Source organism: Brassica napus, chromosome A8, assembly GCF_020379485.1.
Source record: "Brassica napus cultivar Da-Ae chromosome A8, Da-Ae, whole genome shotgun sequence".
Taxonomy (NCBI): domain Eukaryota; kingdom Viridiplantae; phylum Streptophyta; class Magnoliopsida; order Brassicales; family Brassicaceae; genus Brassica; species Brassica napus.
In genome coordinates, this window is record NC_063441.1 from 19,093,558 (window position 1) to 19,116,600 (window position 23,043).

At 33.5% G+C, this 23,043-nt stretch overlaps 2 protein-coding genes, 1 long non-coding RNA gene and 1 other non-coding gene across 10 annotated transcripts; 2 read left to right on the forward strand and 2 right to left on the reverse strand.

Annotated features, from left to right (window-relative positions):
• Window positions 1–5,411: 5,411 nt before the first annotated feature.
• On the reverse strand, window positions 5,412–6,307 carry LOC106407058. The gene is made up of 3 exons (XM_013847840.3): window positions 6,199–6,307; window positions 5,871–6,041; window positions 5,412–5,700 (listed from the first exon to the last, which is right to left on the reverse strand). The coding sequence occupies exons 1-3, from the start codon at window positions 6,290–6,292 to the stop codon at window positions 5,603–5,605; spliced, it is 363 nt and encodes a 120-aa protein (XP_013703294.2). The 5' UTR covers window positions 6,293–6,307; the 3' UTR covers window positions 5,412–5,602.
• A 1,123-nt stretch (window positions 6,308–7,430) lies between these two features.
• On the forward strand, window positions 7,431–10,368 carry LOC111199825 (protein WVD2-like 7). 7 transcript variants are annotated; one of them, XM_048738019.1, is made up of 8 exons: window positions 7,431–7,817; window positions 8,164–8,226; window positions 8,327–8,995; window positions 9,068–9,475; window positions 9,542–9,606; window positions 9,694–9,799; window positions 9,915–10,010; window positions 10,077–10,368. In XM_048738019.1, the coding sequence occupies exons 2-8, from the start codon at window positions 8,185–8,187 to the stop codon at window positions 10,194–10,196; spliced, it is 1,506 nt and encodes a 501-aa protein (XP_048593976.1). In that variant the 5' UTR covers window positions 7,431–7,817; window positions 8,164–8,184; the 3' UTR covers window positions 10,197–10,368. The 7 variants fall into 7 exon arrangements, with proteins under 7 accessions (XP_048593976.1, XP_022545988.1, XP_022545989.1 ...); XM_022690267.2 differs by having other exon boundaries at window positions 7,439–7,817; window positions 9,915–9,971; XM_022690268.2 differs by having other exon boundaries at window positions 7,452–7,817; window positions 9,915–9,971; window positions 10,080–10,368.
• A 1,489-nt stretch (window positions 10,369–11,857) lies between these two features.
• On the reverse strand, window positions 11,858–14,031 carry LOC106407059. Its single transcript, XR_001281645.3, has 3 exons — window positions 13,875–14,031; window positions 13,487–13,666; window positions 11,858–12,062 (listed from the first exon to the last, which is right to left on the reverse strand). It is a non-coding gene; the product is annotated as an uncharacterized LOC106407059 (long non-coding RNA).
• Window positions 14,032–17,813: 3,782 nt separating this feature from the next.
• Window positions 17,814–17,930, forward strand: LOC125577516. The gene has a single exon (XR_007315925.1). It is a non-coding gene; the product is annotated as a U5 spliceosomal RNA (small nuclear RNA).
• Window positions 17,931–23,043: the final 5,113 nt, after the last annotated feature.

Below are 23,043 nucleotides of genomic sequence, written 5' to 3' on the forward strand. Positions count from 1 at the left end.
ATTTTAGATTACGACAAGAAATTTAAATTAAATTAAAAAAAACTGACAGGCAATGGAACATATCCTAACTGGCGAACCTTTGAACAGTTCCAAGATTACAGAAATATTAGTAATTAATTAAGTGATTAAGACAAATTGAATATGATATGCTGTGCTCTATAATTCTGTTTGACATTTGACTTGTTCAGAGTATCAATGATGCTCTCTTATCAGAGATATTAATCATCATATTTCTGTTTTTTCAACTAATGGCCATGATTATTTAATTTAACATATGATATAAAAACGACAAAGCGCATTTATTTTCGTAATGTGTAATGGATTAATGATCTAATTACGTTATTATATTATTTTGAATAATCAATTTGGTAAAAAAAATGGTAAGAAACAAGAGTGGGAATAAAAGTAAATACGAAGAGAAAGATGGAGAGAAACATTAAGGGAAATCATGTGAAGGGAGATGGAGAGAACAGGCAGCTTGGGCAGACGAGCACGTGACTTGATTACACTGAGAGAGTATGGAGGAACAAAGGAATGATCACTTTCATTACGTTTTAATATGTTGGGAAAATACACGTCCCATGTGACTTTTTTTCGTCCGACCATTGTTTAATTCGTTATGGCTTCACTCTTTCTGGCCTTTTCTCGCCCCTCGACGTGTTCTTTTCATTTTTGATTTTGTTGATATTTGGTAGAGCTAAACCGAACTGATATAAGATCGTACTTGGTAGTATCAAACCGGTTCGTGGGGCATCAAGTTCAATATTTTATAATATTAAACATCAAATCATCCAAATACTTGAGCAATGATGGCTCAGCTAATTAAGGTGGCAGGGGGTATAACACACTTTTGTTTCTATTACGACGACATGTAATTAAGTTAAAAGGTCAAAAGCATCCATCAGTGCTCCAATGTCTTTTTCTTCCTGGACTCTTTTGAAATGTCGAACCATTCAAGCTTGTTCACTTACAGATAAATCAAACATATAATACACATGGCTTGTAACAAAAATTGAGCTATTGTAAAATTTTGTTATAGATCTAAAGCCACGTTACTTACGTCATTTCAATTACATTCTTATAAATATCATCAAATTACGTTTATTATTTGTCATATAAAAATGTTATGCTTGCCAATATATATGAAATTGATGATAAGACTATACTTTTTTTTGTAACATGATGATAAGACTACATAAGTACATAACTAATGATCAGACTGTAAAGGTTCCAGAAACTCCGAGTATGCACCATTCGAAAGAAACGAAACAGCTATGGTATTTTAATTGTTGCAACGTTTCATACATTTTTGAAACACTAATTAAATAATTATAATCATCTATCCTCAAAAGTAATTTATCTTGCAAACTTATAAGATGCGGGAACAGAAAAATGGGCAGAGGGCAAAAGAGGAGTTTCGTTTTGATCGACGATGGTTGATGTTGATGTTAGTAATGTTATTTGACTAAGTTGCAAAGCTAAACTACAAATAAAAATACAAGCTGGGAAAGATAAGAGAAGAGCTTTCACATGGACATAGCTCAAATATGGACAACAGACTCCCACAATTTTATACTTATTTCTCATAACTTTGCATCTATGTTTTCCTTGCTAGGGAACACTTGCACATGTCCATATTTCTTCTTGCATTAAAAAAAAATTGAGAAATTATCTTTTTTTGGATGAGATGATGCATGCATCTACCAATGGAATTGTGTTGTGGACGATTTAATAGAGTTTGGTTCATGTACAAGGAATCGTCCATGTGTTGATTGTGTTGTCCCATTATGACCCCAAAGACCAAATCTGTATAGCGTGTGCCCCAATAAGCTTCTCTACTTGATGCAAATACGTAAGAGGAACTACACAAATGTTATGTACTTTTCATCGGAAATCAATAAAATAAAAAGAAAAATATAACCAAAGTTTGATCATTGGAATATAAACATTTTAAATTATGTAAGTACTCGTAGAGAGTTATAATTAGATATATTAATATTATTATTATGAAGTAATTATTTATGTAACCTATGCAGTTTCTTAATATGCAGACATCTATAAATCTATGGCAGGCGACACATTCAATTACTTTGTCTTAGTGATTAGTTCAATCATATGGAGACTGGATGCCATGTTCGATTGTATGTGTTCATAATTTATGTTCTCAAGATTATTATTACCGTCAGATCACATGTATTTATGCAACAATTCAATTCTTTGTTTTCCACAACCCTTATATATGGTACACATTTGTATTATTTTTACCTTTTGAAGGAAATGTTCAAAGGTGCTGTAACGAGGTTGAAGGAAGTGTTCAAAGGTCATCAAGAGTTAATTTTGGGGTTTGGTACATTCTTATCCTCTGACTATAATAAAACCACACTCCAGCGTAAGAAGGAGAAACCTGTTACCATCATAAAAGCACATAGTTTTGCCAAGGTTAAGGTGAAAATATATACAACATTTAGTTATGTGCTAATTAACACTTGCTTTTGTTCCACTTTTATTTTCTTTTACGTGTCTCTCTTAAAAAAAAATTATTTTTATTTGCAAGGCAAGGTTTAAGGGCAATGATGTTCATGTACATAAAGCATTTCTACACAATTTAAACATGTTCACAAGTAGAAGCAAGTCCATCATTGATGTTTACCATCGAGTAAGTCTTCATTGTGTTATACAATTTTGTATTTTTCTTCTCTTTTAAAAGTTTTCCCAATGTTGCAATTATTTTCTTAGTCTTTATTTTATTATATTATGTGGTATCTCAGTTTGGCATACTGTTTTGGGATCATCCCGATTTGCTTGTGGAGCTGAATTGCTTTCTGCCAGCTTCGTCAAATGGTCCAATTCGTGAAGGAGGGATTGCTATGTTATTTCAATCGCTTCAGTTTATATAAATAGGTGGAATACTATGATAGTACTATAGTTTTTGTTTCTTTTTTTTGCTGATTAAAAAAAAAATCTTATATTTTGGAAAGAAAAAAAAAATATATATATATATATATATAGGAGATCCACAAAATCGAAAGATCTACAAAAATGTGTTATACAACAATATCTTATGATATGTTTATCGCTATCTATAATATACTACTAGATTTTGACCCGCGCAGGCGCGCGGGTATATATTTTGAAAAATATGTTTATATTTGTTTTTCATGTAAATATTAGAGTTTTACAAAATGAATCCAAGGAACAGAACCGATACCGATCCGAAAATATAGTACCAAACCCGAACATAAATTAATTAAATATTCGAATTATTCAAAAATTTGTTATTTAGAGAACCAAATCTGATCCGAACCGAAGTATTTGAGTACCCGAATTTATCTAAAAAATAGATTTATATACTTATATATATATATATATTAATTATTTTTAGATTTAACGTATATAAAACATTAAAAATGATATTTTTAAATTGGTTTAAAACTTGAAAATATATATATATATATATAGTCAAAAGTAAATATCTGCAATAGTTAAAGTATACTCAAATCACCAAAAATACTTAAAATAATTATTGATTCCGTATCCCAAATTTTAAATCAAGCCAATTGATATGTTAAGGTAAGGTATTCTGACATATGTTATTCAAATTTATAGGTAATATATTATTTTATTTAAAGATTTTGAGAAATTTAAAATAGATAATGATTTAAAACTTTAAAAATAATTTAAATGGGTTATCCAAACGCGAACCAACCCCGCAAAGATCCGAATCAAACTCAAATCAAAATTTAGAAACATCCTAACAGGGCTTAAATCTTTGATCCCGAAAACCCGAAACACAAACCGATCAGAACCAAACCCGTATGGGTGCCTGAAATCCCATCCCTATTCATTATTATATATCGTATACTGTTATCATATAATTAATCGTATTTTATACGTACCATCATATAAGTAATCATATAACTAATAGTATTTTATCCGTACCATCATATAAATAATTACATATATTATATTTTTAAAACTTAATATGAAATATAAAAACCATAATTTGAGTTGGTATTTCAAATTGGGCTTTGTATTGTATTTTTATTATATATATTGACAACATTTTTTTATAATAGTTATTGAAAAATAGTTTAGTAAAAATCCATTTTTGAATATATGTATTATTTTTTAATCAATTTTTGATATAAATCAACTTTAAATTATTATTTTGATTTGAAATATGTGTATAAAGTTTAAATTTTGTTTTATGGTTAGTTTAGAAAAGAAAAAGTTTTAGGCAATTAGATTGACCCGTTTTCGTATATTTTAAATCTGGCCCAGATAGATAGTTTCTTATAATATGATGGACTTTTAATTTTTCTTAATTACATAAGCCCATTACTTTTTTTTTAATACTACTATCCTTGTTTCCAAACAAAATTAATTTTTTTTAAAAGACTACAATTCATGTTTCCAAACACTCCAAATTTTTTTAATAATCCTATTCAAGTCTCCAAACACTCCAATTTTGTACTTGAGTTTTAATAAGATAGATTTATGATAATTAAAATATAAATTTAAACCTGTTATATTTTAATTATCATAAGAGTCAATAATACACCTTTCAGTGATTATTCTCGTTAACTTGTCAATATATCAAGAAATTGCTTGAGCATTTCTCTGTGATAACCAAAGAGTAGATGAGATGCTTCATTCTTTTTTTTTTTTTGAGCAACGAGATGCTTCATTCAAAAGACTTGCAAACTGGAAGATCATACCAAAACAAAGCAAACTTGTTCATTCACCAACTTGACAGAGACAACAACAACAGAGAGAGAAAAAACAACAACAGATAGAATGAAATTGAGTTTTTTTCTCGGGATTTGGCTCTTATTGTCTCGACCAAAAAAAAAAGAAACAAAGACTATTTGATGAAGATCTTTTTGTTACACGTGTTGTAAAAGCCAAGTCCTTTTCACTCACTCATGTACTGTTCTGCAACATTTAACACAAAAAAAGTTGACTCCTTTTTGTTATGTTCTGTCGGAATAACCATAAAGAGTTTGATGATGTAGATGGAATGGGAACGGCTACATGGAGGTCGGCTAAGTCTCCAGCGTATTTCAAGCGTGGAGACTATGTTCCTGGCTTGAAGGTGAGAGACTAAATTGTCTAATGTTATGATCTTGGGTGTTAGCGATGTTGTTGCTTCCACTGAAATTTGATATGTGGTTGCCTTGAGCATCGTAGACTATAATTGAGTGAGAAAGCACGGACCCTTATGTGATATTTGTATAAACTACGAGGACTATGTTGCAAGTCCTGCAGTTTCTTTTAAAGATGAGTCGAGAGTTACCATCTTGGGTTTGATCATCTTATATGTCTTGAAAGACATAACGATTTCATAAAGGTGGATGGTTGGTTTATATGGTCAATACCAAAACGATTCTATTATATACAAACCTGACCAATGGCTTAAAAGTGTGTTATTAAAGTCGTTCGGTGAATATAATGAAATTTTATGAAAAGAAAGGTTACAAAGGGCATGCTGAAGAATTAGAACAGATATTATAGGAAATACAAGGATCTAGTTTCTTACACTTGCAAACAAATGAATAATAAGCACAGAATTATATACTAAGCACGTGTGTGTGCCTTAGGATTAGGAACGAATATTGTTGGAAGAGCTTGGAGGCTGAGCTGTACTTGAACGGTGACATCGGTAGCGAGAGGTGCATGGTACTTGTGGTCTTTTAAGGGCTGTAAACAATTATGATAAGAAACATATGATTGCCTACGGTCATAATCCAATATAATTCAGTATAAACCCACTATTTTCGATCAATTTGCTATTATTTATAAATATATTAAAGTCATAATCATTTTGTCTATATTTTTAGTATAATAAGAACATTTAGTGGTATCGGTACCTTCGTAACTTATGCGTGACTTCAACTGATCAGGACGAGTTTTGGACGGTTTATGTTGAATGTTTTTCTGTCCGGAGTGCCGTGACGTGCTCCCCGGAGTTGCAATTTTGGAATTGGCGTGCCCACTTCCTTCCAAGTTCCTCCTCATGGTCATCGTCTCTTTTGTACCACCTACATTACACATGACATATAGAGCGCCAAGTCAATGCACGTTGGATGATAATTTGTCTCTAAGCTATATATGAAGTTATGAATTAACTAATAAAGTAAACAGAAAATGATTCAAAACTAGTCTATTATCTTATAGATGTATTATGTATAGACTCACTTAATTTACGGTGTTCCATATGAGCATCAACAAAAAGTGAAGGTATGATAAAAAGAAGGAAGAAAATGATGGACGAGAGTATAGAAGCCGCCATCTTAATACCGGTGAGTAATGATCACTTTGGTTACATTTCAAGCATTTATATAGATTAGAGAAGAGAGGAATGGGGTTGACGCTATGGACGACTTGTGTTCTGTTTGTCTTAGCTTGACAAGTCTTATGGTTGACTCGGTCTTGCATTGTGTTACTACTTAGAGAAGAGAGGAATGGGGTTGACGCTATGGACGACTTTGGTTACATTTCAAGCATTTAATTAGCATACTTAACGGGTAGAACTCCACTTTCAATATGTAGTCTATAAAATATTATTATCTTAGTGTTTTTTTAGTTAAATAATGACAATTTAATTTTAACAAAAGTTGAACTATTAAAAATTAGACATGTGGCTAGAACCTGTATTTTACAGTATGTTAAAAGTTTTTTTTAGATATTTCTTCTGTCGTATTTTTTTCTTCTTCTTTACTTTTTTTATGTTACTTTTTGAGGAAAATTGTTTTTAGGCAAAAAAAATTGGTGATTATATCCCATTAGACTGATCTCATATTTACATTAGGTTAATTATTTTTAAAATAACAATAATGCTTTTAATTTCCATTATAAATTTAAAATTACAACTAACAAAACAATTGTTATGTATTAAAATATAATAAATAATTAAAATAATTAAAATAGAAGAAAACATTAAAAATTCTCAGATCAGGAAGAAAAAAAAACTAAACGGTGAAGGTGCTCGATCCAGTGGGACCGATCGATTCGTTATCACTCGGTCGATCTGCCCAGTCGATTCTCATCAATGGAATATAAAAGATGGCGTGAGAAAAAAAAAGTCCTACGACTGTTTTTTTTAATTTTTTTTTTCTGAAAAAAATCGAAAAACAAAATACTTTTGGGGATAAATTTTTTTTTTTTTCATTTTGGTGATCTTGTTCGCTAATAAACCTGGTGAAGGATCATATAAATGCTTTTGTTATCAAACCATGAGCACAACATGACGATAAACACAAAGCGTTGTTTTGTGATTAGTAATGGGCTTGGCTGTGAAAGCCCAAATACGTTTTTTCTGTGTCCACAACTTGTTGGCGTTGAAGTTAACCGATGACTTGAGAAGATTGTGGTACTGGTCCCCCGCACGTTCAAAGACGGTGGTTTTTTAATTAATTCGATGAATAATAAAGAAGCAAACTCTCGTGTTAGTAGAGATTAGTATAGTACTTAAGTAGTAGCACAGTGTTTATTTTTGTCTATGATCTCTATCTTGAAAGTTATCACTTCCACACTTGTACTACTACTACTTTTATTTCAATAACTGGTCCCACCGACTTTTTTGTCTTCATTGCATGATCTGAGTCTGATCTCATCTCTTCTTCTTCTTCTTCTTCTTATTTTTGCTTTTCATCTTTCTCTGTCTTCCACTTGCTAAATCCGCATTTAATACCTGGAAGGTCTTCCTGTTTTCTCGTCAAAGTCTACATTGGTGTTTTACTTTTAGACAAAACTGTGTTTCAACTTTTGTGTGTTGTGTGTGTCCACCCGAAGCAGAAATCTAAACTCTGAAAAAGGTTGGATCATCATTTGTTTGTTGGTTATCTTCACTTATTTTTTCTGGTAAAATTTGTAGTAGATCCTCATTTCTCTTTCTCTTTAGATTCTCTCTCCTTCAAGAGTGTTCAATCATTCAAGAAGATTTTTTGAGGGTCTTTCCTTTTTAACTTCAATTATTTGAATGCTTTATCCATTTTAAAGTACACTTCCCGACAAGAATCTGAGTTTGCTTACAATTAAGGGTTTTGTCTTGTGTTAAAAACACTTACAAAAGTGAAAGTAGCAATTAGATCCTTCTTTAATTAAGATGGAAGTGGCTTATGGTTGATACAAATTTTGTGGATTTTGTTTGTGAATTTTAAGGTTTTCTTCTGCTGAGCATTAATGGGGGAGATGCAAGTTGGTGTTGCCACTATTGACGATAAGGTACTATTGTCTTTATTCTCTTGTAGAGATCTTCCAAGTTCTTGACAAGATTGTCTTTTTGATGGAGGGTTCTTGATTTTGTGTCCATGGTTTTTTTAAGGGGCTTTATGGTTTGATGGAAGATAAACCGGTGGCTTCATTGAACCCGAGCTTGCAAGTGTCGGTGTCATTTGGTAGGTTTGAGAATGATATACTTTCATGGGAGAAGTTCTCTGCTTTCTCACCAAACAAGTACTTGGAGGAAGTTGGTAAGTTTGCAACTCCAGGTTCCGTAGCGCAAAAGAAAGCCTATTTTGAAGCTCATTACAAGAAGATCGCTGAGAAGAAAGCTGAGATCATTGATCATGAGAAACAAATGGACAAGAATGCTTCTTTTAGATCGGTCGTTACAAATCAGGGGAGCATGGAAGGCGAAATTGATGAAGAATGTAATGGGCAGTTCACTTGTGAAGAAGATAAGCATGTGACTGATATTGCTAGTGAGGTGAAGGAGGTTAATGAAGAAACTATCATTGTCAAGGAATGTCAAAGCTCGGTTGATCAGGTGAAGGAAGAAGTTGACAACAGTCTTGATAGTCCTAAGCTGGAGATAGTAGAAGAGGTTGCCCTCATGGAGGAGAAACCAGAAGAGGTTTTACAAATTGGAGAGAAAGTTGTATCAAATGAAACGAATGAAACGCCAATGAAGAAGATGGAAATAGAGAAACCCTCAAAACTAACCAAGAAGGATGTTAATGTGGTGATCAACCTTACAAGAAACTCTCCTAAGGTAAGCTTTCTTGTGGTTCTTGAGATATGTTGAAACAGAGAGCTTAGTTCATGTGTCTTCATTACTCTACAGCCTAATCAGGTGAGGACAAAACAGACAACTAACAAGATTGCAACAAGTAAGAAAACTCCACCGAGCAAGGAGTTCAAAAACATGATGAAACTAACAAAGAAACCACCAGCAACTATCTCAAATGCCTCAACTCCAAGAGTGTACAAGCCAGCTTCAAACACCACTCCATTGTCTACGGTGAAGAAAGAAAACGTCTCTTCTTCTTTACTAAGAAACAAACAAACCGCTTCAAAGTCGTTGCATATGTCTATGAGTCTTGGTCCATCTACATCTGATCCCAGTTCTCTTACAAGCACTAGAAAGTCATTGATTATGGAGCGAATGGGAGATAAAGACATTGTGAAACGTGCCTTTAAAACATTCCAAAAGAGTTATGTCTTCACAAGTTCTGTCGACGAGCAAAAGCAGGTATATTGGTAATATTCATTTATGTTTTTTGTTTTCACCGATTGTGAATGATTATCCACTGATCAGCTACTTCAACATCAGAGTCCTGCAAAGGCAACTAGTATTCCATCATGTCAGAAGGAAAATGGCAGGTATATATATAACTCATGTGACCTGGTTTACGGAAACTCATCGCCTCATGTTAAGTCTTAAAGTTCGATTCTTTTCCTAAACAATAGGCCTACAAAATCAAGTTGCCTGGAGAAGAGAAGTGGTTCTAGTGCTATTCGTTCTTCATCTTATGGACTCAAAAGCAACAACACTGCTGAGAACAAACAAAAGGAGGTAACATCTCTCTCTCTCTCTCTCTCTCTCTCTCTCTCTCTCACATGACCAAACCAAACATGTAGATGTAGTTAATGTGTGTAAACTCTTGCTAATGCATTTTCACGTTGTTCAGCTTTTCAAATCTGATGCAAGACCTGTAGAGAAGACACGCTTGCTGAAGAACTCGAAGGTTTACAAAAGTTCTTTTTTACTTTTTTTACTTAGGAAGGTAGATATATATATATATATATATATATATATATATATTCTGGTCTCATTACTTTCTATGTTTTAGCAGGCTGGAGTGATTGATGCCAAAACACGGAGGGACTCTCTTAAACCGAAAGCAAAACCCATGCAGGTTTCTCTTCCTGTACGTTCTTTACCAAAAGGCTCTTCAAAAAAAGTGTTATGATTAGTTTCATCCGTCCCGTTTTGGTGTGATCTTTGTTATCAATGTTGTTAGTTGTTACATTAGTCTTGAGGTGAAGAGCCAATGGTCTTTTTGTTATATAGAGAAGTTTGTAGTTGCCTGTATGTAATAATACTAGTTGCCATTACAAAATGTATTTTCTAGAAAACTCGAACCACCGCGCTATAGTTGCATTCATGAACATCAAGAGTGACGCTGATGAGAGATAGGAAAGATTGAACAAAAGAAAAACTAAGTAAATATTTATCTTTGCCGTGCTACAACTTGCACACTTTCTCATGTTAATCTCCGGATTTCGACACAGCTAATACACAAATACAGGAGAACTATATCTTGTAATATACGATCTATATATATGTATTGCTTGTGTTTGTGTACAACAGATGGAAATTGTTTGATCAAACAGAAGGTTTACAAGATTTATAATGAAGAACTACGAGGGATTTGATAGAATGAATATCTTATCTCCTAAAGACCACCGCCGCTTAATCTTTTCGTTTTTCCGGCGGTTGGCGCTCCTCGCCACCGCCGGGAGTGTCGCTCTCTCCCTCCCTTTTGATCTACAATCTCGGTTATGTGTTTTTGAGATGTAGAGATAGAGGTTGCGAGTTTGGAGCTGATTTGTTGTAGATTGGTGCAATCATTTTGTCTTGCCGACGTCGTCCCCACTCTCTTGGTTTCAGACTCATCTGAACGGGATGGAGTCTCGAAGTTTGTATCTTCCTTGTGGGGACTGGTGAAGCTCTTCAGATCTCTATCCTTGCTTCCTCATATCTCGTAGTTTGTGTTCTAGTCTTTCCGGCTTTGATTTTCTTTTTGCAATAGCGGGTTTGTTCGCTGCTGGTGTTCGTCATTGTTGCGTACCATGGTGAACCTGGTCATGGCTGTGGTGATTCGTCGTCTCTTTGGTTAGGGCTTTATATTTATGGTTTTGCATGTGTTTAATCGAGTCTTCTGACGGGTTCACTAAAATGATGCTAGTCTTCGTTGATGTGTTCTATCCGGGTTGTGCTCATGTTCGTTTCATCTCGGGTATTCCCTCTACTTTCGTTTGAAAGATTGTTTGGTGGTTCTTCTTGGTTCAAGCTTGTTCGACAGGCTGGGGGTGCTCTCGTTCTGCTCCGTGCTAGGTCCAGTCTCTTATTGGTTCAAGCTTGTTCGATGTTATACGTCAACTGTTTGTTGTTGTAGGTTAAATGAATTGCACTTGTGGCTTCACCGAGATCTATGATTATCTTGGGATGAGGGTTAAGCAAGAGATTCATATTTACCTTTTCTCCCATCAGTTTGTGCTGACTGGATAGCAACTCTTTACTTCATGAAATATTCTCAGAGACCTTTGAAATTGTCTCAGTAATCTGGTAGTGTACTCTGCTATGGAGATAACAAGTAATGTCTCCTTTGGTTACAGCTTTGAGCAAGCTGGATTTGAGACGAGATGCCATGGAATTGGTCCACAAAAACCAGTATGTTGGTTGGATCTTTTTTTAATATGGATTGTTGTTTTTTGCTTGGTTGAGCTTTACTTATATCACCTACTGGTGAGTGTCTGTTACTCCTGTTTTGAGTTTGTACTCTCGGAACTTTGTTCCTCTGATGTTTGAATTAAACAGTGTTAAAAAAAAAAAAAAGAATATCTTATCTAGTTTCCAAGAATTGCTTATTCCATCAGTAAAAAGACAGTTAATAATGAAACACAACGGAAATAGAAAGCTCATAACAACGTACAAACCAAAGTAATAACCAAGTTCATTGACTAGTCCGGGGTGTGCCTTAGCTAGGGCCTTACTTCACGCTTACATCTTTCGTAAATGGTGCATTTGCTTGTCGTCGTCTGATTTTTAAGGCCTGGCAAATTCAAATTAAAGAAAAAAACTTAAAACTGCATAAAAACCAAGATTTATAGATTAAGAAGAATCTTTAAAAGGTAAGCTTAGAACTGGGAATCATGTGCGGATGCACCACAACCATGCCCACATAGACAGTCCTAGTTATGGTAGTTCCAAGAACTCCCTGGACGACCATTATCTAAGACTTTTCTCAAGCAATTCTTATTGTGACTCCGTAGCAAACTTGTTTTAGAGCACCCACGTTCTAGTTATTTATTAGAACCTTTTTATTGGATGGGTCTTTCCACTAAGTTTCTCACATATGTAATAATATTATAATAATATAGGAGTATTTTAGTTTTGTTTAAATTTTTTGAAATAAAACAAATTAAGCCAGTAGAAAAAGAACACATGTACCCAGTGAATATATCAGTTTTTATTTCGAATCTCATGCCACATAGACGTTCTTGACATTTCTATCACTCTTTCTTCCTTTTTACATTTTTCAAATATTATAATCTAATCACTAGGAATTTGATGATATATTCCCTATAATCATGTCCTTGAAAGAGTATTTAGACAAAAATTAAAAGAACTGAAAAGAATGGAGAACGAAAAGAAGAGTTCTGGTTTGAAAGAAACTCAATCCACAGGTGTACTTGGTGATTGGTTATATTAAAATATTATATAATGTCTTTTTTAAAAAGTTGTCCTATTATAATATTAAACTATTGTACCTTTTTGTGATAAAAAATTTAACTATTAACTATATTATATTATATTGTAACTATTAATATTAAAACAGGAAAATTTCATAAAAAATACTTAAACTAAATTTCATTAAATTATTTAATATCCAAACTTTTTGCTATACATTTAAATATCTCAACTAATTATTTTGTTCAGTTTAATACACTTTTGGCAAATAAATATATTTGTGAAAAAAATATTTTGTGGAAAATTTATTGTTCTACTATTTGGTGAAAACTGTTGGTTTCAATTTTATGAAAAAAAAATATTTTTTATGATGAGAAAACAAAATATTATATATGATTTTTGCATATGAAAAACAAGTCCACTATATATTTGACGTCAAAATAAAATTCTGTAATTTGTGTATTGAAATAACTCAAGTTAAAAATATACACGATTCTGCAACTTCAGCACAATGTTGCTTTTTTGAAGAAAAAAAAACAAGTATATAGATTATAATTAGTTTAAGTTATAATTGTGAATGAGGATATTTTAGACTTTTTAGTAATTTAGATGCATATTCAAACTAGTTTCAAATGAATTCAAAATATCAAAGCCTTTTTAATACATTTTAGATATGCATCCAATAATTAACTGTTTCTACTTTATATGTTTAATTGTAACCAAATAAGCAATATCTATATTGCATGTGGATGCAGTACTTAAGCTTGGATGAGCAAATAGCAGTACCCGCATAAGATATATAATTTCCTCGCCCTTGGTGCGTCGCTTGATCAGGACGGGTTTTGGACGGCTCATGTTGAGTGTTTTTTTGTCCACTGCGTCGCGACCAGCTCGGTGAAGCTTTAATTTTGGAGCCCCCATTTCCTTCCAAGTTCCTCCTCATGGATATTGTGTCTTTTGCTCCACCTAGCCATGCGACATATATATCCATTCTGAAGTAAGTTTTTTTTGGTAAAAATGTTAAAATTTCATACCAAGCTTTTTCAGTTTACAAGAGTTGTGGAAACCCACTTATTTGGAGAAGAGATTACAGAGGAAACAAGAGAAGACAACAAGACATAGAACAGTAAATGCTTCAAAACTAGTCTACATCTAATAGAGTAGAGGAACTCACTTAATTTACGGTGTTCCATATGAGCATCAACAAAATGTGAAAGTCCGATAAAAAGAAGGAAGAAAATGATGGAGGAGAGTATAGAGCCCGTCATCTTAATACTATTGAGTGATGATCACTTTGATATTCAAAGCATTTATATAGATTGGAGTTGACGCTATGGACGACTTGTGTTTGTATTATCTTGACGCGTCTTAAGGTTTACTCGGTCAAATGGGTTGGCATTGCGTTCTATTTGTGGGGTAACTTTGTATTTTCTTTATTTTCCAGTTTTGTTAATTTCAATAACAACAAAATATTACTACAAAAAACTCACAATAGCGACTGCTAAAAAGTAAGTAAAATATGGGCAGTCCACCTATATTCGTTAACGGACTTGCTACGTTTAACGATGTTGAGAAGTTAAGAAGCCAGCAAGAGACTACGGAACACATGGAGTCCCTGAATAACATGTTTAGAGTTTTTGAATAAGATATTAATTACAGCTGTTGTAGACAATTTATTTAATTTTCTTCCAAAATAACTAAATTTTTTAATTCAGATTTATCACTCTACATTTTCTTTTTCATTTTTAGCAATCTCTACTTATTAAGAAGATTGTTCTTCCTGTCCCCAACTTAACAAAGAAAAGTAATCTGCCAAATATATTAACTTAATGATTGAGACTTGCCACTCGCTCCATTCTTTCTAGAGAAATTTTTAATTTTATATATCACATATTAGATGCTACATTTCAAATTTACTGTAAAAATAATCATTTCCATAAATATCTTAAGTCTGTGATGAAAAATAACTAAACTAACATTTATTAATGTTAATAATAATTTATAAAACATTAATAGAAGGTTATAAATTCTACCTTACCCCCTAAATATTAAACCCTAAATAATAATCACTAAATAATAAAATTTTAAAATTCAGTGTTTTAAAAAAATATGGTAGTATGGTATTGTAATTTCTCTTTCTTTCTGTGATCAGTGTCTACTTAAATAAAAATGTTCTCATCATGTCCTCAACTTAGTAAAGGAATTTATTTTACCAAAATAATATATGTAAGGAATTTGTTTTTATCTACTGAACCCACCGTTTGGAATCCGCGTGAAAGGCTATTTCTATAAAAAGAAGCATTTTATGTACTCCCTCCGTTTTTTAATATAAGTCGTTTTACAGCTATGCACGTAGATTAAGAAAACCATTAATTTCTTATATTTTCTAAACAAAAACATCATTAATTATTTACCTAACCACAATTCAACCAATAGAAAAATATAAGATATATTACCATTGGTCATACAACATTAATTATTAATAAATTTTACATAGAAAACCGAAAACGACATATAATTTGGCACAAAAAAATTTCTCTAAAACGATTTATAATAAAAAACGGAGGGAGTATAATTTTCTTTTGTGAACACAACAGTGCCTATTCTGGGAACACTCATATAAAATATTTGTTTTTGGTTCCAAAATTTTAAATGATCAATAGACATACGAAATATCTACCTTTTGAAAGGTCATATATATATATATGGAACATTTGGTATTTGAACTATAATTGTTTTAAGCTTTATATATTTTAGGATCAGCTAACACAATCTATAAGTTTTGGACAAGTTTCTGTTCTTCACCTATTTAAGTTTTGAACTCCTTGCTTAACTTTGTATCTACAGCCTGATCAGGTGAGAACAAAACCGACAACTAACAAGATTGCAACAAGTAAGACACCAAGCAAGGAGATCAAAAACATGATGAAACCAACGAAGAAACCAGCAGCACCTATCTCAAAACCCTCACCAGGGCTTTTAACTCCAAGAGTGTACAAGCCAGCTTCAAAAACAACTTCTTTGTCTACATCACAATCTTTGGTAAAGAAGGAAAACGTCTCGTCTTCTTTACTGAGAAACAAATTAACCGCCCCAAAGTCATTGCATTATGCATATGTCTATGAGTCTTGGACCATCTGCATCTGATCCTACAAGCATTAGAAAATCATTGATTATGGAGCGAATGGGAGATAAATACATTTTCAAACGTGCTTTTAAAACATTTCAAAAGAGTTATGACTTCACAAGTTGTGTCCACGACCAAAAGCAGGTGTATTAGTATTCTTTTATGTTTTTTTTTGTTTTCACCGATTGTGAATGATTATCCACTGATCAGCTACTTCAACATCAGAGTCCTGCAAAGGCAACTAGTATTCCATCATGTCAGAAGGAAAATGGCAGGTATATATATAACTCATGTGACCTGGTTTACGGAAACTCATCGCCTCATGTTAAGTCTTAAAGTTCGATTCTTTTCCTAAACAATAGGCCTACAAAATCAAGTTGCCTGGAGAAGAGAAGTGGTTCTAGTGCTATTCGTTCTTCATCTTATGGACTCAAAAGCAACAACACTGCTGAGAACAAACAAACAAAAGGAGGTAACATCTCTCTCTCTCAAGAAGCCGATGGAGGATTGAGCTTAGCCATGCAGGTATCTCTTTCATATATCAACGGAACCAATGTGATAGTACATGTAATAATATAAGGGATACTCTGAATCACTGGTGGATACAGGAGGATAGTAGAAGAAGTGGCAAGATAACATGTGCTGGAATGTACTTCCTCGGTTTCCCTGTCTACTCTTTGGATCACACAATTACTTCGGTAGGCTTATGGGGATGCCTAGGTTTATGTTATGTCACACTGAGTTTCTTTTCTTTTTTTTTCCCCAACGTGACTTGATTTTTATTGCTGTAGATGGCTCAGGAAAAGAATCCAGAAACTGCCTTGTTTAAAAGTCTTGATGGGTTTCAGCAGTGTGAAGTTACTGAGCTAAAGGCTGGCACTCATATATTTGCTGTCTATGGTCAGTTTTTTCGGCTTGTTTTGTGATTACAAAATTCACTTCTCTTCTTCCCTCTTGTATCTATAGCAATAGGTTGATGTCAGTGACATGTTACTTTGTTCAGGTGATAATTTTTTCAAAAGTGTGAGCTACACAATCCAAGTCCTTTGTGCTGCCTCTTTTACTCAAGAGAAGGAAGATCTTAGATCTGTAGAAGCTCAGATACTGAATAAAAGAGCAGAGCTTGCAAAGTTTGAGACAGAGTACAGGGAAGTACTTGTGCAGTTCACGGATATGACAAATAGATACGCTCAAGAAATGCTATTGGTTAGTCTTCATTTGGCCTTAAGCAATGTAACATAGTTGATTTTCATGTGCTTTTTTTTTACAGATTGATGAGCTTCTGAAGCAGAGAAATGAAATTCACTCAGCTTATACAACGGTTCCATTGATAGAACGGAGTTCAAACAAGAACAGACTGAGAAAGAGCTTGTTCAAAAAGGCAGTGGCTGAGGCACCTGCACCAATTGTTCAGGAAGAAGAAGAGGAAGAGGAAGAGGAAGAAAGCAGCAGACAGAGGAACAAGAAACCAAATACTTGTGATGATGAGTCTGAGACACTTAAGAAGAAAACCAGATGGTACAATTTACATTTGAAGTTGGACAAGAAGAAACCTTGTTAAGTCTTTTGTAAATCATTTGATATTTTCTCATTTAACTCTATCATTATAGTATTGTAAATCTAACTATTTGTTTTTATAATTATTATTTGAGAAAAATTATCTTGATCAAATCTTGTCAACTGACCACGGCATATTATCCTCTATGGTTTGTACTTTGTATGCATACATACACTAAAACGTTGTTTTCTTCTCCAAGTTCAACTACATCTTGAAAACCACCGTCTCAAAGAAGATGCGGCCTTTGATTGTTATGATCCATCACGAATTCAATTAGGTAACAAATAAATAGGCCCAGCTTTAGCTACAGCCCACAAGACCTTCTGATAAAGAGCTTTAAGAAGTATCCCACATCGAAAAGCTGAGAAGTTTGGGTACTGGAGTTGTTAGTATAAATACACTTCACACTCTTCCTCAAAAAATAACGCAGCCATGTGGTGAGCACAAAGCGAACTATTCTTTCGCCTTTTACTAAAGAATACCGTGTGTTCTCCATGCTTAAGTGGCATACGCCTATTTTTGGAGGGTTCTACTTTCGAGTGGATCCCTAACATTTTTATAGTCTAAAATTTATGTGCAAAGTTATGTTGGAAGGATTTTACTCAAGAAAATATAACTGTTCTTTTGTACAATATGACTTTAGCAATAAGCAAAAACCTTACTTTATAAGTAGCTTTGGAAACTAAATAAAAGCAATTAAAAAGCCTATGTTACTTGCTCAACACTAAATGATCGGATATTCTGTTCTGTTTAGCGTTAGTGTTGTATTTTTAGTGGGGCGATTTGGCCGTGTAGGAAATGAGTGAAGGAGTAAGCTCTGCTTAACGAGTTTGTGGAAGAAAAATGTTGAGGTAAAATTTTGATTCTTTCCAAATTACAGGAATGTATCTACTTTGTTTAAGAGATTTTTTCGTGGATGATTTTGTAACAACAAGCCAACTGTGACTGAAAAAGTAAGTCAAAGAAATTAATATCTAAGTATCTATAGCCTCTTGGAGTTGATTGATATGAAACCATGGTGAATTCATTCAGGTGCTTCAAGGAGCCTTTTGTCGTCGAGTTAACTCGTAAGCAATTGATCGAGTTAACTCGTAAGCAATTGATCTACTCACAGGAAAATAAGTGTTTTAAACATCAAACAGATATATGGAACTATATTGTTTACGGTGTTAAAACTTAAAGTCGCCAAAAAAACATGTTCAATACTAGTATATGATTATTTTACATATATCATATGCATCATATGATGTATACATAACAGAATGCAGAGAGTCACCTTTCAGTTTTCATTTAATTAATGAGCAGTTAATAGAAGATAACTCTAATGTGACCATAATTCACTCAAAGCATTTTGACGGTCACATACACAGTTACGATGCATGGCACAGCCATATAAAAAGACCATTCATGACGATTGTCCTTACAACTTTCTATCAAATCTAGTTATATCATTGAAGTAGAGAGAAAATGTTTTGGAGAAATTTGCTTACGAGGGTTTCAAAATGGTTCGATTCTGCAAAAAAGATGGTCAAAGAGTCACTCTCCTCTGCATATGCCAAGCTTCGGGCTTTTGTCGCTGCCATCATTGCTAAGCTTCGATATTTTTTTGTCTCGGCATTTCTTAAGCTTCGTGGTTTTGTCGCTGCGATAGTTGCTCGAGTTCACAATTTCTTTGTTACAACTATTGCTAATATCCGTAACTTCTTCTCTGTTGTGGGTAAATTATATAACCTCGTTCCGAAGCTGTTCAGCCTAATAGTGGACTTCAAGAATATCTTCGATAGTGGGGTGGCGCTTCGTCTAAAGTTACTTCTTGTCCTCAAAATATTTGATAAATTGTTTGATCTTGGACATATCTTTGGTGTAATGCTTCATCAACACTGAATATGTTCTTATTTTAGTCCACATGATTTTTATTGTCATATGTTTTCCTTTCTTAAAATAATTATTTAAGAAATAAATTAGACATTAAAGCAGCTATAGTTCTTTTATGCACTTACGTAATAAAATATTCATGGCTTTTAAAGAAAAAAATCATTCAACTAGTCTGTCTTTCAACTATTCTTCTTCTGTTCACCTATATTTATACTAACTTGTTTTCGACTTGATTTCTCTTTTCTTTCACACAAAGATTGAAATATATATATTGATTAAATTAGTCAGGAGAGCCAAACCAAACCAGGTAAAGATATTGGTCAGTTAGTCTGACTGAGACGAACACGTTAATACTAGTAAATACAATTGTATAAATGTTTTAATCGTTTTTTAAAAAAATATTAGAAATTTAGAAGTTTAAGCAACTAAGCTAGTATGGTGGACAGTATTTGACAAACTTAGAAAGAAAGAAAAAAACCGAGATCTGTTAATATTTATCCACTAGGTAGTAACCCGCGTTTTGTGCGGAGTGAGATAGATAGTTAAATTTAATGTTTTATATTATACTAAGGGATTAATGTAGGAATGTTGAATTTGTAATCCGGTCTGGTTTCAGTTTATTCTCTTAAGTGTGGAGTAAAAAAATTAAAATTTCTTCATATTGCTTTGTGTTACCATTCATTCATACCAAAAATATAGTTTTTGAATACATAACATCAGTTGGTTTTGTATAGATGTATGATTATTCGGTATGAATCGCATGAGTGGTTGAGTGAGAAAATGATAAGAATCTTCTAACTTCCCTTGTGAAAGGAATGAATCAAACTGATTCGCCAGATCTTAACATAGCAGATTCGTCATTTAATAAAATAAATAATCAAAAATTTTCTACAATTTTAATAAAATAAACTAACCGCATGAGTGGTTATGTTCTTACAATTTTCTAATTAACTCTATATACTCAATTTGTTTATATGATACCTCACACTCGTAAAAAAATAGATAGTTTAAGATGCAAAAAAATATTTACTTAGTGAATATAATATGATCAAATATTTAAAATATATCATTTAATAAAATAAATAATCAAAAATCAAAAATTCATCTTTGCGCTGGTGCGCGGATCAGGGTCTAGTCTTATCTTTATTATACGTACATTATTATATATAATAGTTAGAATTATGTTCCGGTTATATGCATGGAAAAAAGTAAAAAGTAACATATAAAACATATACAATATAAAATAACGTAACGGCCTAAAATTATATGATATAACTAATTTTAGCACAATCTTATAACTAACTTATACTATATAGAGTTGATTATTAAGATACCCAAGAAGCCGTGTCATCCACTTCCCTGTCTCCACTGTCCCTGCCAATGCATGCACACGTCGTGTATAAATCACGATCCATCCCTAGAAACTTTGAAGATTGACACAAAAGAAAATAGCTAAGCTTCCTCTCACACTCCTTACACAAACACATATGCTTACATGACAACAACAAAATACATTCCTCTCTCACTCCATAAAACTGCACATCATCGTCGTCGTTGTACTGTTTCCCCCATTGAACCAAGCGTGTCATCCACTTTCCTGGCTCCACTTCGTTCGATGCTATCTCTTGGTCGAGCGTGAGTTCCCTCCGGATTTTAGTTGAGAGCAGTGATCATGTACTCGCTGCACTTTGCACGTTGTTGCCCTAGCTCAACTTCCATTGCTATTTGTTCGATACGCACCTCAAGTAAAGCTTCTCTTTTTTTTATATCATCTCGAGTTCCTCGTCTTTCTCAGGGAGTTTCTGAACAACTATTTTCTCTATGAGGGATAATGTCTTCTATTGATTCTATTGACTCATCTGGATCTTCTCGAGCATCGCATGAGTAGCTAGTCTCCATGTTAAAGAGAACCTGTTAAAAAGAAAACAAACCAATAGATCTAAGAAGCTAACACAATAGATGAATCATCCAAGGATAATGTTCATTACGCAAAAATTGTTTTGTTAACCAACTTCAAAACGTGATAACTCACAACAGAACTGAGTTGTAATAACTCGCAAGAGAACCGAGTTGTGATAACTCACAACAGAACCGAGTTGTGATAACTCGCAACAGTACTATAAGATGAAGGTGAAGGTGATAACTCGCAACAGAACCGAGTTGTGCCTCTACACGAAACTGATCGAGGAAGATGGAAGCTCAAGTACTCTTCGAGCAGCAACATTTCTCGTCTTTATATTATATTTAGCATGATGAAGGTGAAAAAGCTATGAGTCCATAGACATGAAAAAGCCATGAGTCTATAGACATGAAAAAGCCATTTAATATAAACCGAAAAAGAGTCAAAAAAGGAAATAAATTATGGTATTAAAGTCAACGCTTTTGTGAGAAGTCCTCACAGCGCGACACGTATGCAAAATTGAGAATAAAGCCTTCTCATGCATCCATGTCAAAATAACCAAGAGAGAATTAAGGAAAGTCTTAAAAAATGCTTCTTCTTTAATATATAGGGGATTATCTTAATAAATGGGCCTAGTAATAATAAACCCACTCAGTGAAACCGTTATTACCCTACATCGGAGAACTGAGAGAGTTTCACTGTGAAATGTTATGTATAAATACATTTCACCCTACAGAGTTCAAAATCACGCTGCCACTTGGGGAACACAGAATCCAACTGTTCTAGAGTTTCTCAGAAAAGTTGGAAGATTGTAAGAAAATTTTTCAAATTAAATTTAATTTGAGATATTTTCTTACAAATCCTCCAACTTTTCTTAGAAACTATCGACCAATAAGTTCATCTTGATCTCTAAACCGGTCCAGCAACTATAGTTCTGGAGGAGAAGCATGTTGATAATGAAACCCAAATTACACAGGAACAACCACGACACAAGCAGTCAGTACGCAAGCACAAGACAAGAACTCATGAGCATACCATCATAGGACATGAACTCAAGAACAGTCCCACAGAGATAATATCAGTTAATTCTTTCGAAACTCTTATGACCCGAGACCTTCAAGAAAGAGATCGTTTCTGAACATCTTCCTTCGTGACTTCACTCATTGTAAGAATGATGGCAACAGTCAACAGAACTTTACTGAAAAATTCAGTTTAAGTAAATAGCCAAGAACTCAGATTCTTCTTACAAATGTCAGAAAAGTCATTTACAAATTTTCCTTTCCCAAGGTTTCAAAATTTCTATCAATGTGACTAAGAAAAATTACAGAAACTTCATATCATCTTCTTTCCTCAATAATAATTCCAATTCAGGTTAACCAATACGATTCTTAAGGAGAACAATCTCCGAATCTCAGTGTAAAGCTGAAATAATGAGAATAAATAATCATTTTTGTTCTGGTTCTTCTCTGGGAGATTCTGCATTGTTTTGCCATTCACTTTATGAAGAAAATCTCTATGGCACATCCTGGCTCTTCTAAGGGCCGGCTTAATACGGGAAGCCAAGTTTGCTTTGTTCATCTGCAGCAGAGTTAAGATTCTATACAATAAATATTCCCACAATACCAATAACTTGCATTAGAAAACTTCATGTAGTGATCTTTCCCTCAAGCACATAGAAACATACCCTTAGAACATGACTGATCTCGAAGGAGATCATACATTTGTTGGTCATGAGTTGTTTTGCTTGGAAAAGACAAAGGCAAAAGAGAGCCAAACATACCCTCACTCTTAAGTATGAGTTCTTCATCCCAAAAAAAGAGAGATATTCTTCGGCGTACGTCCTTAGGCAATGAGGAACCTTTATAAAACTTAACAGTTTCTTC